Source organism: Eurytemora carolleeae, unplaced genomic scaffold (assembly GCF_000591075.1).
Source record: "Eurytemora carolleeae unplaced genomic scaffold, Eaff_2.0 scaffold97, whole genome shotgun sequence".
Taxonomy (NCBI): domain Eukaryota; kingdom Metazoa; phylum Arthropoda; class Copepoda; order Calanoida; family Temoridae; genus Eurytemora; species Eurytemora carolleeae.
This window is the reverse complement of record NW_019396042.1, coordinates 238,990-259,201: the sequence shown is the minus strand read 5'-3', so window position 1 is coordinate 259,201 and position 20,212 is coordinate 238,990. Positions and strand designations below refer to the sequence as shown.

General features: G+C 33.4%; 1 protein-coding gene and 1 long non-coding RNA gene across 3 annotated transcripts; one reads left to right on the top strand and one right to left on the bottom strand.

The window, feature by feature from the left end:
* Positions 1–1,766: 1,766 nt before the first annotated feature.
* On the top strand, positions 1,767–17,617 carry LOC111701136 (uncharacterized). Its single transcript, XM_023472303.1, has 5 exons — positions 1,767–2,583; positions 3,669–3,797; positions 11,569–11,763; positions 14,301–14,441; positions 14,518–17,617. Exons 1-5 carry the CDS (start codon positions 2,194–2,196, stop codon positions 15,559–15,561), a joined length of 1,899 nt encoding a protein of 632 aa, XP_023328071.1. The 5' UTR covers positions 1,767–2,193; the 3' UTR covers positions 15,562–17,617.
* On the bottom strand, positions 8,684–11,546 carry LOC111701143 (uncharacterized). Of its 2 annotated transcripts, XR_002765152.1 has the most exons (3): positions 11,183–11,546; positions 10,338–10,394; positions 8,684–9,095 (listed from the first exon to the last, which is right to left on the bottom strand). It is a non-coding gene; the product is annotated as an uncharacterized LOC111701143 (long non-coding RNA). The 2 variants fall into 2 exon arrangements; XR_002765151.1 differs by lacking the exon at positions 8,684–9,095 and having other exon boundaries at positions 10,266–10,394.
* Positions 17,618–20,212: the final 2,595 nt, after the last annotated feature.

The following is a 20,212-nucleotide window of genomic DNA, read 5'->3' as shown; positions in this document are numbered from 1 at the left end:
TCTAGAACTTTAGATCTAAAACTACAGATCTAGAACTACAGATCTAGAACTATAGAGATCTAGACATCAGATCTAGAACTACAGATCTAGATTTACAAAATTAGAACTACAGATCTAGAATAACAGATCTAGAACTATAGACATCTAGACATCAGATCTAGAACTACAGATCTAGATCTACAGAATTAGAACTTTAGATCTAGAACTACAGATCTAGAACTATAGAGAGCTAGACATCAGATTTTGAACTACAGATCTAGAACTATAGAGATCTATACATAAGATCAAGGACTACAGATCTAGATCAACAAGATTAGAACTACAGATCTAGATCAACAAGATTAGAACTTCAGATCTAGAACTACAGATCTAGAACTATAGAAATCTAGACATCAGATCTTGAACTACAGATCTAGAACTACAGATATAGAACTATTTAGTGTTAGAAATCTAGAACTCAAGAACTAGAATGAATGAGTGAATGAATTTTATATTTTTTAAAAGTGTAAGTTCTGCGTTAATAAATAATTCTTATATGTTTGTGTTGGAGGAACTAAGCTTTGAAAATTTACTGCTCTTCTACTCTTTATCTGTATGTTCTAAACCTTCACAATTATTTAACAGTATTTCATTTTTCAGAAAAATGATTTTATTCCATCCTTGGTTTCATTCAGTTTCGCTATAAAGGAACTAAACAGGAATACTAGTAGATTAAACTCTTATTTCATTTTTATATACATTTTTTGCTTTTTAACCGACAACGAATCTTTTTGGACGAAAACACGGATAACATTGTGTACTTTCTGTTTCAAAGCTTTTTTTGGAATTTCATTTTAGGTGTTCTTTCTTTTTTGTTGCTTTTTTCTATGTTTCCTTAAGTTTGCAGATTTAGGCGGATTTAAATGAAAAACCTTTCGTGCAAATTGTCGTAACTTAACCCCTTACAAAACCCATTTCTCTTTTTTCTTCCTATTTAATCTTTTTAATATTTCTTTCTTACTAATTTCCATACCCTGATCTTTATCTTTCTTCTCAGTTTGTTTCTTAATGGTTTCCTTCCTGTTTCAACATTTCCGTTTCTTTCCCCCCACCCCCATTTCTCTTCCCCTCTCCCGTTAGTCTTACTCATATCTATCCACCCTACCCTTCCTTTCTAGTCTTTCTTTTCCTATCCACCCTTCCCATTCCTCCCCAATAATCTTCTATTTCTTGTCCACCCTTCCCCTCCCACCCTTCCTATTTCTTTCCATAATCTTACTTTGTCTTGTCCGCCCTACCCCTCCTTTTACAAAGTCTTACTACTTCTTATCCACCCTTCCCCTGGCCTTCCCATAGTCCTACTATTTCTTATCTACCCTTCCTTCCCATATTCTTAATATTTCTTAACACATCCCATTCCTTCCCACAGTCTTACTATTTCTTATCCATCCTTCCAATTCCTTCCCCATAATCTTACTATTTCTTGTTCACCCTTCCCATAGTCTTACTATTTCTTATCTACCCTTACCCTTCCTTTTCATAATTTTACTATTTCTTGTTCACCTTCCCATAGTCTTACTATTTCTTATTGACCCTTATCCTTCCTTCCCATAATCTAACTATTTCTTGTCCACCCTTACTACTCCTTACCCCTTCTTTATACTTTTCCTCACCCCTCCCCTATGGGTATCCCCATATCCTCTACTCTTACTCGTCCACAAACCCCCCTCCCTCACCCAAACTTGCTATATCATCAGTTTTTTTTAACTTACAGTTTGAATCTATAGCACAGAATGAAAGATTTCTCCGACCTTGTGTTTTCTGAACCTAGAAAATCTTCCGGATATTCTCAATTCCCAAACCCAAACCTGAACCTGGAGTCAAAATCTTCTCTTTCCAATCATAGTTAAGCGAATACAAGGCAATAAATGCAACATTTTGTCAAATAAAAATATGCAAAATATGGGGATAAAATCTAACTGTTTATTAAAGTGATCTGATTACAAGCAAGCAAATTCATGATGAAATATAGGTGAAACCGATGCTTGTGAAAAGAAACAATGTTATACAGTTAATACGGTCGTGTTAGTCTGCTTTACGGCACCATGATGTACAGTTAAAGCATGGTTTATGATAAAAGTTATGTCCAGTCCTCAGTATGAATCTAAGAACTTACAAACTGTTCGGGCGGAGGGAAACAATGTTCGTCACTGAATGAAATTCAATGAGATGCCGCGCTCCGTCGCGGAGCGCATAGATCGCAGTTCACTCAGTCGCGCCAGTGTCGGCAAGGGTAGTCTCGGTAGATTTTCTGTCGCAACGGACATTTCAGCAAGCTCGGCTGCAACGCGACACTGGGTGAACTCCGTGTCGGATATATATGGTCCGGACGAAATAGAGGATTTACTCCAGGACCTAAACAGACTTGAACTAGCAACCTTTAACAGAGAGGACTACAGGGAGTTTGATATAGACGGATCCCAGCTTGGAGGTTTAAATACATTCCCTGTATCTCCAGTTAAGATTCCGCCCAACCAGGATCCGCCCTCTCCTACTCTCTCCGTCCGATCCTGGGACAGTCATACACACTACCAGCAGTTCAAGGAAACCATAAAAATCTAAATTAAATAAACCAAAATATTTCACCCTTAAGTTGTCTGTATCAACAATGAGCACTTACCTCGTGTGTCCCTTACAAGTCTCAATGCATGGATTATCTGCTATTTGTCTCTGCTATACAGTTCCCTTTCCGTAGATTGCATTTAACTACTAATATCCAACTACCAATATCCATTACCTTTAAAAAAGTTTAACTTCTTTGAAAATAATATAATAATCCAATTTTTGGAATGAGAAACACAACAAATACATTCTTACCATTCAACAATATTCCTGCGGGCCAGAATAATCCAAACTTTATACTTTATACTCGTTAAAATGTTTAAAGAGGAATTAAGTCTTTGCCACAGACTCAAATTTTGTAATCCCTAAATCTTTGTAACCCCAAGGTGGAAACCTTTGATATTTCAAACTTAGATTATTTGATCTAACAGAATTCATACTATGAAATATCTTAAGACTTTGAAATTCGGTTGCAAAGATATAGGGATTCGAAATTTGATTTTGTGGCAAAGACTCAATTCCATTATGAAAAGATTACATGGTTTCTGGCAATATAAATTTGAAAATAAATCAAATTCATTTAAACTTTTACCTGTAACATTTTTAAACTTTTACCCAAGGAACATTTTATGAACATTAGTCTGCATGGATTATATCTCTATAGCCCCCCCCCCCTTGATCTTGATCTATCTAGTGTAGGATCCCCCTGTAGTACTGCCCCCCCTTGATCTAGATCTATCTAGTGTAGGATCCCCTTGTAGTANATCTAGATTTATCTTGTCGAGGAACCCCCTGCCCCCCCCTTTATCATGATTTCTCTGGTTTAGGTAACCGCCAAAAAAATTCTCTGAAAAAAGTCCTAAAATATCATGGCACCAAAAAAGTCCTGTGATAAAAAAGTTTTAGGAATCTAAAACACTGTTAAATTTTTTCTAGGGAATTCTGAAATTTGGACTTGTTTCACAAAATAATATATTTTTTTCCAGACAAGAAACTTTTTTCTCATGACTTTCTTATATAGATTCTCTGGTTAAGCTCCCCCCTTGATCTAGATTTATCTGGTTTAGGAACCCCCTGATGACTACTGGGTATCCGGTCCCCCCGGCCATCTAGTCCGACCTCTCCATGCTGTAGTCTGCTATTGTGATATTAATCTACTCAAAACACCGAAAACCTTGTTACGGGTCTTAGTCTTGGTAAGTCTGTTGCCGGAATACTGTAGTAATCTTAGGTAATGTTCGTAACATAGATAAGCTATGGTTAAATCCCTTTATCTTTGCAACCAGATGTCGTATATACCTTTGATATTTTAAACTATGAAATCTGTTAGATCAAACCGTCTATCATCAGACTTCAAAGATATAGTGATTGAAAATTTGAGTTAATGACAAGCACACAGGTCATTTGTCATTTATTCAGTAGCTCATTGTACAATTACATGTATTATGCTTGTCGACTTACAGGGCACTGTACAATTTACAATTTACAGTAATTTAACAGTTCGGTCCTTGCACTAACAAGCTGTGGCTTTTGATCACAATTCGACCTATTAAACATAATTTTTTGTATCTTCCCTTTTGACCTCTTTTTTCGACGGATGCGTTTTGAATGAAAAATTAGAACAAAACAACTCTGTAAGTTTAACAAATTTTGAATTATACAGTCTAGACTGAAACACGATTAAAAATAGAAGAAACCTATACATTTTACACTTTAATGTGTAAACTGTACATTTTACTCTTTAATGTGTAAACTGTACATTTTACTCTTTAATGTGAAAACTGTTCTGCAACGTACATTTCTTTTTGTTTCGTTTGTTTCAAATTTACTTTTTAAGCTTTAGAATTTTTTACCAATAAGGTTTATTGAAAAGACGTGGTGTCCCAGCCTTTACTTGACTGTATTATTTATTTTCCTTGCCTGTATAGTTGTACTTCAAATAAAACATTTCTGTTGGGGTAGACCGTTATAGTATACACATTGTATGGCAGCGGTTTAAAATAAACATTTTAAGTTTTTTTTTAAATTATGGGCTAATATCTCCAATTTATAATCTTTTAAATCTGTAAATGCTTCATATTATTTTAAAATATTAATTTTCGAAAAACCCATAACAATTTACTTTTTTATTAGGAAATAATAAGAAACTTGTAGCCGGATAAATGTAGCAAAATTGCAACAAAGAATCATTTTTTTCAATTACCACTACGTCAGCTGGCCCAAATTTACCTCAATATACTACATCCTAGTCGAGCACACTTTTTAGAGTTTTATACTTTTGAAAAGTATTTTTGAAAACTCCATATTCTAATCAGTTTCTTTATATGTTGAATTGCGAGCTGCATAAGTGTGATCATTATAATTTGACCCCTGAATATATCAATCTAAATATGTAAGAAAGTCACCGCAAAAAAAAGTTTATTTCAGAAAACGTTTTTTATAGAACTTTTTGGAGGTTACCGAATATATTTCTGTACAAAACCTGCCAAGTACAAAACTACAGTCTATAGAAAAATAATTATTCAAACAAAATACCCATGTCCCCGGAGAAGCATCACCTCTTTTAAATATTAAGTATGTATAGGACTTAACTCCACAAAAAGTATATTTTAATTCCTCCGAAAATATCAATGCGTTCTCTTTATAAACATTAATTCTCTTAACCAATCAGAAGCAAGCAGCAATATTTCCGATCGATGAGGAGAAAACAGGGATCTCATGGATTTATATGAAAATCTACATTGATCCAGACTGTTCTGAAAAGTTTCTTTTTTTCAAGGCTGGGTAGACTTTGATGTGTCGCAACGTAGAACCTGTCTTTGATTTTATCTCACTAACTCAATCATTCATACTTTTTGTAGCCTTAGACATGTAAATTTTAAAAATATACAGCACTTGTTTTTAGCTTTTGTTTAAAGTAAGTAATTGGCAAAATACTGATCGATTTTGCGTATAAGATTGCAACCTTTGGATAAACCTTTTGGATAAATCGTCAAGGCATATCATTGGTCTAACAGGCTCAATTTCATTTGCCATTATACTTTTGCCATAATATCTTTGCCGTAAGTTACACTTGCCATAAGTTACACTTGCCATAAGTTACACTTGCCATAAGTTACACTTGCCATAAGTTACACTTGCCATAAGTTACACTTGCCTTACACTTGCCATAAGTTACACTTGCCATAAGTTACACTTGCCATAAGTTACACTTGCCATAAGTTACACTTGCCATAAGTTACACTTGCCATAATAGTTACACTTGCTATAATTACACTTGCTCTAATTACTTTTGTCATAATTTTCTAATTTTTAAAAAGATATAAATCTGTCTTTTTTTATTGTAAATGCGGGAAACTTTAGTTTTCTCATTGTTTTAAAACAGAACAGTTGACACAAGTTCAGCTCCATATTTTCTCACAATGGAGGACCCTTTGGTGACCTTTGATACCACAAGTAAGGGTAAACCAATGGTTCTAGACAGCAACAACTACACCTATATGTAGCTCCATTGCCTCGTCTACAGAAGTGAAATATTGGAAATGTTCGGTTAAAATGTGCTCAGCTAGAATTAGAACTGTCTTTGAATTAGATTTGTAATTTGTATTTAATTTGTAATTAAAATATATATATATATATATATATATATATATATATATATGTATGTTTGTTAATTCTAACCAAATTTAATTTTTATTATGGCAAGTGTAATTATAGCAAGTGTAATTATGGCAAGTGTAACCATTATGGCAAGTGTAACTTATGGCAAGTGTAATTAAGGCAAATGTAACTTATGGAAAATGTATTATGGCAAATGTAACTATGGAAAAAGTATTTATGGCAAAAGTATTATGGCAAATGAAACTGAGCCGTGTAACACACCAATAGGATTCTTTGGACAATGTTCTGTAGCATGAATATTGAATAACCCTGGGATGACAAGATATTTTCAATATTTACGATATAAACCTCCTGGTCAAGACAAGTTTAATATTAAACATATCTCCCTCCATACAATTCAAGGTTATGATGCTCTCTTCAGTTCAACACCCTTTTACTAATAATACGAACTTTTCGCAATTTGTTTCTTAAAATATCATCGTTTTTTTTCAGCATTTTATCGTGTATCTAGTTAATTTAAATTTAAATATTAAATATTTTATCGTGTATCTAGTTAATTTAAATTTAAATATTAAATATTTTATCGTGTATCTAGTTAATTTAAATTTAAATATTAAATATTTTATCGTGTATCTAGTTAATTTAAATTTAAATATTAAATATTTTATCGTGTATCTAGTTAATTTAAATTTAAATATTAAATATTTTATCGTGTATCTAGTTAATTTAAATTTAAATATTAAATATTTTATCGTGTATCTAGTTAATTTAAATTTAAATATTAAATATTTTATCGTGTATCTAGTTAATTTAAATTTAAATATTAAATATTTTATCGTGTATCTAGTTAATTTAAATTTAAATATTAAATATTTTATCGTGTATCTAGTTAATTTAAATTTAAATATTAAATATTTTATCGTGTATCTAGTTAATTTAAATTTAAATATTAAATATTTTATCGTGTATCTAGTTAATTTAAATTTAAATATTAAATATTTTATCGTGTATCTAGTTAATTTAAATNTATATATATATATATATATATATTAATATCTTGATATCCTTGATATAAAAATATATTCTTCATATTTATAGAAGATATCCTTAATATATGAAGATATCCTTGATAAGTAGATTAACTTCTTGATATCCAAGATATCCTTCCTTCATTCTTTATATGCATATAGATATTCTTGATAAGTACAAATTAAATCCTTGTTATACAAAGCACCCCCTCTAGAAGTTGCATGACCCGAGCCGGTACAACATGTACTGTAAATGCATTCACTCGTACTGTACAGTCTGAACTACCAAGTGTAGAGTTGACCCAGTACGTTTTATGCAACAAATGTAGCCTGGGAAGATCACAGGATTATCCTTAATTTGCAAAGATATACTTGATATGTATAGAACTCCTATATCATGCATAGATATCCTTGATATAAAAAATATCCTTGTTTTACATAGATATCAATACTATATACATAAATATTTGTGATTTAAGTTTCGAAATACATAGATATCTCTGATGACAGTTTTCCATATATATATTTATGTTTTAGGATATCCAGAAATACATTTTTACTGTATAGATATCCTAAAATACATTATTATTGTATAGATATTCTAAAACATAAAAATCAGAAACTATATAAGATTTATATAATATATTATAGAGGACGTGAGTCAGACTCTAGTAAAAACGCATAGATAACTTCCAGTATATATATTTCTTATAACTTCTTACTAGAGGGTTCAGAACTAGAGTCAATATCGATATCACACGTGTAGATGTTTTTCAGTACTATGCCCCGTATCTGTTCTATCTCATTCTGTTGAATCTTGTGGAACTTGTTTAACGCGGCCAGGCATCGTCTTCCACAATATATATATATATATGTTTTAGGATATCTAAAAATACAGTTCTTAAATTTAGTTTTAGTTTTTAGTTTATTTACAAAAATGTTTAAAATACCGGCATAAACCCATCTATATTTACAATTATATAAATAGTTTTTTTTTATGTTTACACACTCTGTACTCAGTAGCCTGTGTGTGTAGTTGTGGAAAAAAAACTTTTAAATATGCAATTGAACTCATTGAACATGCGAGATTTCAACAAATATTCTAGAATTTTCTATACGATTTATAGATACATGTTTTCATGATAACCACCAACGTACTTGAAATAAGACACAGTACCATTATGTATTTCCCCTTTTCTGTCTAGATGTGATGTATATATATATCTTCTATAAATACACTTTATTCTGTCAGTAATATTCATAATAATCTGATAGATCGCAAAATGCCAATATCTGAAAAAATCTCGGATATCGGCTGAAGAACTACTCTGGCATGACTGTTTAACTTTTTTATTAAAAAATCATAAAAGATAAAATTTTACATTTTTCTTTATTAAAAACCTATTTTTTGGTGTCTGGGATACAACATTTTATTTAAGATATAAGGCTGACTCCAATGTAAATAATAATAATGTGGTTTTATAATTAGTTACAACTACTTTACAGGCAAATTAAGGGAAGTTGATTTATCCGGGGTTCCCAAGACCAAGTTCGTTGCGCTCTGGATGTTTTGTGGGCAAACCCCTGGTTAAGTAAAAAATTTTAATTTCCCGATAAAGTAGTTGTTGTTGTTCTCAATTATGTTTTTTTTTGTATAAGATATTGACTATTTTATCCAGGATACTATATTCTGTATCTAAGATATTAAAGACTTTTGCAATTTATCCAGGATACAACAAGGATATTTAAGATGTTTAATTTCATATCTAGGATACTTATTTCTGTATCCGGGATTTCTAAGATGCTTGCTTGTATTTTCTTCTAAAAAGTTTCCGCCCCGCGGCCCTGCAACATATTTTGGTGAAAAGCTTATTTTATGAAGATTTACAAAAGCACTTTGTTCAACGATTAAAATTAGGATTACAGCAATCCGATACTTGCAACAGGGATACACAACCAGAATATTCTACACCAGAAACTTTAACTTTTCAGATATACAGGGATACAGGGATACAGGGATACAGGGATACAGGGATACAGGGATACAGGGATACAGGGATACAGGAATACAGGGTTACATGGATACAGGGATACAGGAATATAGGGTTACATGGATACAGGGATACAGGGATACATGGATACAGGTATACATGGATACATGGATACAGGGATACAGGGATATAGGGATACAGGGATACAGGGATACAGTGATACAGGGATACAGGGATACAGGGATACAGGGATACAGGGATGCAGAGATTTAGGGATACACAGCCAGAATATTCTAAACCAGAAACTTCAACTTTTCAGATATACAGGGATACAGGGATACAGGGATACAGGGATACAGGGATACAGGGATACAGGGATACAGGGATACAGGAATACAGAGATACAGGAATTTACAACCAGAATATTGTACACCAGAAACTTCAATTTTTTTAAAGATTTTAGGGATACATAAATACAATGATGCAGAGATACAGGGATACAGGCATATATGGATAGAGTGATAGAGGGATACAGGGTTAGAGGGATACAAGGACCCACAACCAGAATATTATGCGCGAGAAACTTTAAATATTGAGGTGTAAAGGGATACATGTAGACACGGATACATTGATACAGGGAAACAGGGATACACAACTAGAATATTCTACACCGGAAAATTTTAAATTTTCAGATATATAGGGATTCAATGATGTAGAGATACAGGGATGCAGGGATATATAGATACAGAGATACATGGATACAGAGATACTGAAATGCAATTATACAGGGATACAGGGATACATGGTGAAATGTATAAATAGTAATTTTGAATAGTAAACAATGTTGTTATAACAATTCTATGATGTTAATTTCTAGTTTTTAAAGACGCTTTCCATTCCAATCAAATAAAGAAAATAAGATCTAAATTCATGAGGGGCACCAAGCACCCTCGATTTAAGGTTCACACAAACACACACAAATATCTTTTTTTCCTATCTCACCCTACAAAAGTAAGATTAGAAGGAAAATGTGAGAAGTATATATTAGTACAAGATCTAAAGTAGAAATGCAGGTTTAGAATAGATTACTCTTTACCCCTTCTTCATTCTTCTTTACTCCTTCTTCATTCTTCTTTCTCCATATCTTCCATTCCTGAAGGAATACAGAGATATAGGGATACAGGGATATAGGAAAAAAGGAATACAGAAATACAGAAATACAGAGATACAGGAATGAAGGAATACAGTGATACAGGGATACAGATACTGATGTACTATTGGAGTTTAGTTTATGTACTAATAAAGAGAAGATACTCAATTGTTTCAAGGCATTTGACGCATAATGCTAATATATGTTCACTACAGTCAATATTCAATAGAATATACCATTCCTTAATCATGCTCATCCGGCTCATTCAGTAGACTTATATATCATATTCTAGACATACATATCATGTTGTATATTAGACATACTTATGATATTCTAGACATATATATCATATTGCATAGACATACTTATCATATTCTAGACATATATATCATATTGTATATTAGACATACTTATCATATTCTAGACATACTTATCATGTTGTATATTAGACATACTTATGATATTCTAGACATTTATATCATATTGCATATTAGACATACTTATCATATTCTAGGCATGCATATATATTCTTGATATAAAATCGCATTCTAGTCAGACACACCACATTCTAGTCTTGCATATCATATTCTAGACATGCATTTATATTCTAAACATAAATATCATATATTTTAGACATGTATGTCATATTCTAGACATGCCTTTATATTCTTGACATAAATATAGCTGTATATGAGACGTTCATATATATATATATCTATAAATCCCTACGGTCTCCATGTTCTGGTTTTCTATCTTTTATTCATAAATTCATTCCAAGACTCAAACCTTACCTCTTGATAAATATCCTGGCTTAATTTTGTGCATCCGTGAAGATTGATATATATGAATGCATTCTCGACAGAGCATCTGAAAAGAATTCATGAATCATCATTTTTCAACCTTTTTCAAAAAACACATTACTATCTACATAATATTTATATAAGCTAGCTTGGAAACCCAATTTTACCTGGAGTTTTTCCTGTAAAAGTCAACCCAATATTTGAGGCAAATCGTTTCAGGGGTTATGCTCAGAAATCAAAACAGACAAATAGAGATTACTAGAGATAACCCTGGCAAGTTCAAATGATATATTTAATAGCTGGTTATTCAAACTTTATTTTAATATAATTTGTCCGAAGCTGTTCAAAATTATAAACTAATTATGTTTAATGTTTAGATAACTAGTGTTGCTTGTTTTACGAGTTTGCTGAGCGCTGGAACTGCCAAATTAAGTGTAAGTGCGTTGCCGCACATCACTAAACTTCGGATCCTCGTAGTTGTGAGTGTGTTCAGCGCCATGTTTTCCCTTTTAGTCGTCTTCCTCAACATATCCCATCTTCACGCTCTCCTCCCAATGGACTATGGAAAAATGGTAAACTATTTATTGTAATTAGATAAAATTGATGGCGTTGTGACATTTCATAGAGAGACATTTCATTGAAAGACATTTCAAAGAAAGACATTTTATATTTAGGACATTTCATGTCAAAGACATATCAAAGACAGAGAAGATTTTTTCGTAGACAGAGGATATTTTTTATCTACGAATTTTTTTTACATTTTTAAAATTTGAATTCTAAATTTTTTATAACATTACATATGAAGAGTATTTTATTTGTTTTTAAGAACTTATTTCATCTGTGAAAACCTTTCTGTCGATTTTAAACTTTTAAGTTTTAAGTTTACCCGCGTTGCACGTGAAAAAATTCGAATAAAAAAAAATAGATTTTAAAGAAAAAAAATAGAATAAAAAAATAGAAAAAAATATCATTTGTAAAAACAAAAGAAAAAAATATCATTTGTAAAAAAATCTCCTATATATTTTATGGCTATGGTGGAGCTAGCCAAACGGCTGGACCAAATTGGCTGAAATTTTTTGTGGAAACCCGAGGGTACCCTGGGGAATGGGGATAATGTTGGCTAAAATAAATTTTTTTTAATTTTCAAAAGTGTTTTTAAAATTCCACGGACAACGCCTAGCACTTCAGATAGTAATTAAAAAACAAGCCATGTCCTAAATAAAAGTCCGCCTTCCTTTTTATATTCAATGTGTAACTTTTAAAACAGTCAACAGTAGTATTTTTAGTAATTTCAGAAAGCTAAACAAACTCATGTGTAAATCAGCTTTGATATGGTATTAAGTTTCTATATAATAAGACTGAGAGCTCAGATGATGATAAATACATAAGGATTGAAGAATATGCTTTTACACATAATGCATGAAATAGTTAGATTGGAAGATGGTAAATGATATTGTTATAGTTAGGACAGAAGAGGCGAAACAAGGAGACAAATTAAGGAAGATATGATTAATTAACAAGATTTTTTTCGATGATCGAATAGGATAGGTTTTAGGATAAAGAAAAATAACAGAACAGAGTCCATCTTATATAAATGAAAATACATAATTTTGATAACTGTGTTACGTATACATCTATCATTAGTGTTTAAACAACACTTATAATCATGAGATACGCATTAATATCATCAAATTATAAATATTTCAAGAAATGATGATATATAAGATGAATACTGATGTACAGAGCTTTGAAAGGTTTCGTAAAACCTGGAGAATTACAATTCCAAGTTTGTATCTCAGGACGAATTTAAATTCACTCCACTCAGTTTAAGTTGAACATTTGTGGATTCTCAAGTAGTATTGAGAATGACTGTATGTAAACATTCCCCACGGAGAATATTCATATTTATCCATTAAAGATAAATCATGCATGGGTTGGAGAGACTAAACCATATTCATCATGTTATCTCTTCAATGGTAAACTATTCAATATTCACAACAAATCAATTTTATTCAAGGCTTAATCTGGGCTTTTCTTGTCATTAACTCTGGGATAAACCATGCATCAGTTTTGAATGATCCCATTATCCCTGCTTTTGCATTATATTCACTATTTTTAAGCTTTAAATTCTACCTTAAAGCTTATTTCTAATCCTTACTCACTGTGTTCCCTATATCCCCTGTATCTGATCCCTGTGTTCTTTATATCCCCTGTATCTGATCCCTGTGTTCTTTATATCCCCTGTATCTGATCCCTGTGTTCTCTATATCCCCTGTATCTCATTCCTGTGTTCCATATATCCCTGTATCTGACCCCTGTGTTCTTTATATTTCCCATATCTGATCCCTGCGTGTTCCATATAACCCCTGTATCTGATCACTGTGTTCCATATATCCCCTGTATCTGATCCCTGTGTTCCGTATATCCCCTGTATCTGATCCCCGTGTCCCCTATTCCCTGTATCTGACCCCTGTGTTCCATATATTCCCTGTATCTGATCCCGGTTTTCCATATTCCCTGTATCTGATCCCTGTGCTCCATATTCCCTGTATCTGACCCCTGTGTTCAATATTCCCTCTATCTGACCCGTTTGTTCCATATTCCCTGTTTCTGATCCCTGTGTTCCATATTCCCTGTATCTGACCCCTGTGTTCCATATATTCCCTGTATCTGATCCCTGTGTTCCATATATCCCCTATATTAGATCCCTGTGATCCATATTCCCTGTTTCTGACCCGTGTGTTTCATATATCCGCTGTGTGTCTTTTCCCTGTGTTCTATATATTTCCCTGAAGCCTGACAACTCCTGTATGAGTTCCCTTCTCTCCGGAGAATAATTAATATTAGATGAGGATCTGGTGTCGCAAAGTTCCACTATACATACATGCTTGCAAACACTTGCCCGACATGTAGGGTGTAGACGTTCAGACAGGCAAAAGAAGGAAACAAACAAAAAACTTGGAGAGAACTTTCACATGGCTTATTAGGTTTTCAAAAAATACAAGAAAGCTATGAACCAGATAGGCAGACAAGAAAAAAGAGCGAAGGTTAAAAATATCTTCATCTTTTCATTTGTTTGATACGTACGTTAACTCTTAATTTTTTTCAGCAATTTGTTGTGTACCTGGTAGTGGGATTTCTGTTTCTTATCAGTTCTAGTCTCGTCCTCTTCGTTCAAATCTCCAACTCCAGTTCAGAATATCAGTCCTGGATCCCACAATACTCAAACCCGTTCGTCCTAGCTTCAGCGGTAATTTACAATTTTACTCGATAACAAAATAATATCAAAGTTTAAATTTTTTTTTTTAACCTGTTTTTTATTTCAGATATTAGGGTATATATGTGGTCTGGAGGCTTTTTTGTGTTCCTTTGACTCCTTCCGAAGCGCTAGGTACCAGAAAATGGAGGAAAGTTCAACAAACTTCACCCTTCATGAAACTGCCACTTCTCGGGCTGTGACCAACGAATCCATCGTCCCCAGACCCAACCCTCCTCCTGCTCCTCGTCCAATAGTTCGATCCCAAGCTGAGAGATCGGGGTTTTCTATAGCAAATCAAAACTTTCAACCACCCCAAGTTTCCCAACCCTACACAAACATAGTTAAATACAACCTCCAACCTAAGCACAATGGAGGCCGTGAGCTGACCGGAGCTCCAGTAACTCTCGATCTATACAAAAGGTCAGCCTCCCCAGATACATTGTATTCTCCAAGTGTATCCCAGCCTGGTTCTCCTAACTTCACCTACTCCGGTCCAGGGATACCACGAAGTAGGGTTCCAACACTCTTCTCTCGGGATTTGCGGAGCAGGTTTTCAGAACTTGAGTCCGGAACATTTGAACTTGAAACCTCTAAAGATCATTCAGGACAATTGAATGGAGATTCAGGAAGGAGTAAACACGAGAAGGAAGAAAGTAGTTTAGTGAACCAGTTCTCAAGTTTTAATCAAATATCTCCGCGGGTACAGGATAGTAACGGAGAGAGCTACACCAAAATAAGATATTCAGGTTACGTTGAGACAAGTGATATTGATAGCAGCTGGGATTCTAAACATGGAGATAACAGTCATTCTGTGTTTCAAACCTCACCAGCCCGACTAAGGACTAGTGACGTTATTACTAATCATACCCGGAGTAGTTCAGACCCGTTGAATCCTTTAAACAATAATTCTAGGCTTCATTGTAAAACTGAATATAAAAACTTACATTCTGACCCAAGAAGGGAAACCGGAGCAATTCCTAAAACCAAGAAAAGCATTGTGCCATTGAGTCCCGTCCATCCGGACCAAATTATATCCTTTCCTATAGATGATTTAACTCCTCCGACCAGTGCAGCGGCAAAGACAAAATCTTATCACAATTATGCTCATTAATGATTTCCCCCGATGAAAGAAGAACCTTTATTAAAGGTTTGAAAAGGGAATAAAATTATATATTCAACAAGGACTTTCTTCCTGTCACCACTGTAACCTTGTACTAGCCATTTGTAATTGTTGGCTAAAAAGTGCAACTTGTTACATACTTTTCTTAACAATATGGATTTTAAAGCCATTTCTAGGTTCGAGCCAGGCACTTTATCCTGCTCAATTTTTATGTACTTAAGCACTAATATTTAGAAATTGTTAACGGAAAACTGATAAAATGATATATTGTCAAGTAGTGTACACTTAACACGTGGCCTCAGCTTCCGGTTTTGGCGCCAAACTATTTTCTCTGACCAAGATGGCAAAACAAACTTGGAAGTTTTTTAATTTACGTCTTGCATTCATGATTTATTTTAAGCTTTTTTGTAAACATGTTTTAAAGTTTTATATTTGAATGGTATATGGTGAAACAGAATTACTCGATATTTGCTTCTAATTATCTTATTTGTATCAAAATATAATGTGAACCATTCAATGATAGTTTTACAGCTAGCTATGTAATTTGTGTTTAAGAAACAAATGAAAACGTTTTACTAGTTTAGTCACAAACTGGTCCGTCCCTACAAATTAACAAGCACAATTATTGTTAGTTAGCAAAAATTAAAGATTTGAAATGTTAATTGCTTGTCTCAAGACTGATAGATATATAGCTAAAATTCCATCCCAGATAAAGCATTGAATGGTCGGAATAAAGAAATGTCTATTATATTTTAACAAACAACTGTTAAATTGATTAAATTGCAAATAATTTTATATGTATCATATTGGTGAATATTTTTTAAAGTAAACATTTTCTTGTTAAGACCTAATACACAGTTAGATCTAACCTTTGATAATTCTAGTAATTTATTGTAAAATCTAAATTTGTGTGCCTGCAAAAAAAATCACCGAAGAATTTTTATGGTGAAACTTCATAATGTTACACATTTTCAATGTTTGCCATCAATATTTTCAGTTGCTTGATATTATTAATAAAATATTTAGTATGTATTAATTCAACTTAGAAACGTGTATGCTTGCTTTGAAAAATTATTTCCTGTAAAAATGAATCATGAATTCAAGACGGTTTTGTGAAGAGGAGACCGGATCTCTAGATTCTGTTTTAAAAACAAATCAAAGATTAAATATAATTGAAAGTGTTCGGTATCCTGGTTTCTTGGTTCTTATCTATATAATAAAACAAGACATTCGTTAAATGTTCCCTCTGACCGGTCAAACGGCTGGACCGAATGAGCTGTATTTTTTGTGGACACTCATGGGAAGCCTGGGAGTGACAAAGGCGGTAGAAAATTCGATTTTTTACAAATTTTTTTTGTATTTTTTTTTGTTTGTTTCACAGGCAACGCCGGGCCTTTCAGCTAGTTCTTTATAAGTATATATATGAATATGGTTCAAATCGGATATGTTCGAAAATGAAAAATTTGGCATTGTCTTAAAAACGGTCAAGGGGTTTACCGTAAAAAGATCTCATATTATAATTTGACTTCAGAATTAATTTAATAATGAAAATTGTTGTTCTCGAGTTTTATAAATGAGTTTGTTTAGATTTTTCAATTTTTTTACTATTTATAAACTAAATTAGGAAAAATTTAATTTTTGGGCTTTTTGCTTTCATTCAGCAATATTATTTTTGGGAGGGGAGGTGGTTGTCTTTATCTGCAATTCATTGTGGGCAAGAATGTAAGGCCTTACATTCATTGATTGTGGGGAAGTGATCAATTTGAATTAGAAATTTTGGCTTTATGAATAACATTCATCATTTTATTTGATCAATGTTTCAGGAAGATGGTATGTGTCAAAACAGACTCATTTGCCTAGAACAAGGAATTTTTAATATGGCAGGATTTATAGTAACACTTTTTAATCTATTGACAGCTTTTAAAAAACAAACTCCTTGATACCGGTCTCTTCAACACACGTTGTATACAATATAAGTTGTACTGTAATACACGTGTTTTAACTGATTTATACGAAGATGCGCAATAATAAAATTGTTTTATCCTAATATTCTTATTTTTATCTGTTTCAAATTTGTGTATTGTACGGTAAAGGAATTGAGTCTTTGCCACAAACTCAAATTTTATAATCCAATTCTCTCAGGATTCTGATGGTAGAAACCTTTGATATTTCAAACTCAGATTATTTGATCTAACATAATTTAAAGTTCTTCTAAAGGTCTACGACAATGGATTTCAAAGATCAAGGGCTTAGAAAATCAGAGTTGGTGACAAAGACTCAGTAACTTTGCTGATCAAACCCTAATCAAAAATACTTCTCTGGTGTCCGATTATTTATCTTCTTGTTCATATTCTACCCTTTCTTATCCTTTATCTACTTGCTCTTATACTACGTACTCTTATCTTATTTGTTATCTTCTTGGTCCTAGATTACCCTATTCCCAATCCTTATATCTCCTAGCTCGTATACAACTCCTTTCTTTATCTCCCTAACTCTTGTTTTACTTTGTCATATCCTTAATCTCCTTGCTCCTATTCTATCCTGTCCTATTCTTTATCTGTTTGGTTCTAGACTACCCTATTCCCTATCATTTGTCTCCTTGTTCCTATACAGTCCTGTCTTATCTTTTATCTCCTAACTAACTATATACTACCGTGTCACCCCCCCCCCTTTAACTTCTTAATCCTACACTACCCTGTCCTTATCCTTTATATCCTAGCTACTATACTACCCTGTCCCTTATCCTTTTATCCTAACTACTACACTACCCTGTCCTTTATCCTTTATATCCTAACTACTTTACTACCCTGTCCTTATCCTTTATATTCTAACTACTATACTACCCTGTCCTTATCCTTTATATCCTAGCTACTAGACTACCCTGTCCTTATCCTTTATATCCTAACTACTGTACTACCCTGTCACTTATCCTTTATATCATAACTACTATACTACCCTGTCCTTGTCCTTTATATACTAGCTACTATACTACCCTGTCCCTTATCCTCTATATCCTAGCTACTATACTACCCTGTCCCCTATCCTTTATATCCTAGCTACTATACTACCCTGTCCCATATCCTTTATATCCTAGCTACTATACTACCCTGTCCCTTATCCTTTATATCCTAGCTACTTTACTACCCTGTCCCTTATCCTATATATCCTAATTACTATACTACCCTGTCCCCTATCCTTTATATCCTAGCTATTATACTACCCTGTCCCATATCCTTTATATCCTAGCTACTATACTACCCTGTCCCTTATCCAATATATCCTAGCTACTATACTACCCTGTCCCTTATCCTTTATATCCTAGCTACCATACTACCCTGTCCCCTATCCATTATATCCTAACTATTATACTACCCTGTCCCCTATCCTTTATATCCTAACTACTATACTACCCTGTCCCTTATCCACTATATCCTAGCTACTATACTACCCTGTCCCCTATCCTTTATATCCTAGCTACTATACTACCCTGTCCCTTATCCTATATATCCTAATTACTATACTACCATGTCCCTTATCCTTTATATCCTAACTACTATACTACCCTGTCCCTTATCCTATATATTTATCCTTTATATCCTAGCTACTATACTACCCTGTCTCTTATCCTATATATCCTAGCTACTATACTACCCTGTCCCTTATCCTTTATATCCTAGCTACCATACTACCCTGTCCCCTATCCTTTATATCCTAACTACTATACTACCCTGTCCCTTATCGTTTATATCCTAACTACTATACTACCCTGTCCCTTATCGTTTATATCCTAACTACTATACTACCCTGTCCCTTATCCTTTATATCCTAGCTACTATACTACCCTGTCCCTTATCCTTTATATAATAGCTACTATACTACCCTGTCCCTTATCCTCTACATCCTAGCTACTATACTACCCTGTCCCCTATCCTTTATATCCTAGCTACTTTACTACCCTGTCCCTTATCCTATATATCCTAATTACTATACTACCCTGTCCCCTATCCTTTATATCCTAACTACTATACTACCCTGTCCCTTATCGTTTATATCCTAGCTACTATACTACCCTGTCCCCTATCCTTTATATCCTAGCTACTATACTACCCTGTCCCTTATCCTATATATCCTAATTACTATACTACCATGTCCCTTATCCTTTATATCCTAGCTACTATACTACCCTGTCCCTTATCCTATATATTCTAGCTACTATACTACCCTGTCCCCTATCCTATATATTCTAGCTACTATACTACCCTGCCTATATCCTTTTTCTCCTTTTATCTCAATGTTTCTGTATATTTAAACCTTGGAGTTTTATAAGTTACTGCAGTACTCTTCAGTACATCTCGTTAGAACAGACTTTAGTATTGTTTAGTTTATTAGATTGGGTTGAATATACTTCTACTCATTCAATTCAGATGCAGACCAGAAAATACATCAACTATGCACATTTAACAGTTCCAGCGACAGCTTACGATATTTTCCAGGGAAATAATTGAAAGATAGTGCACCCTGGTTAACCCCCTCCCTTGGAATTTGATAAGGGTATTTTGGTCTCTTTTATGTCAACAACTCTGACAGTGACATGGTCGGAGTGGAGGGGGTTGGAGGAGGAAATGTGGTGTCATATAGGATT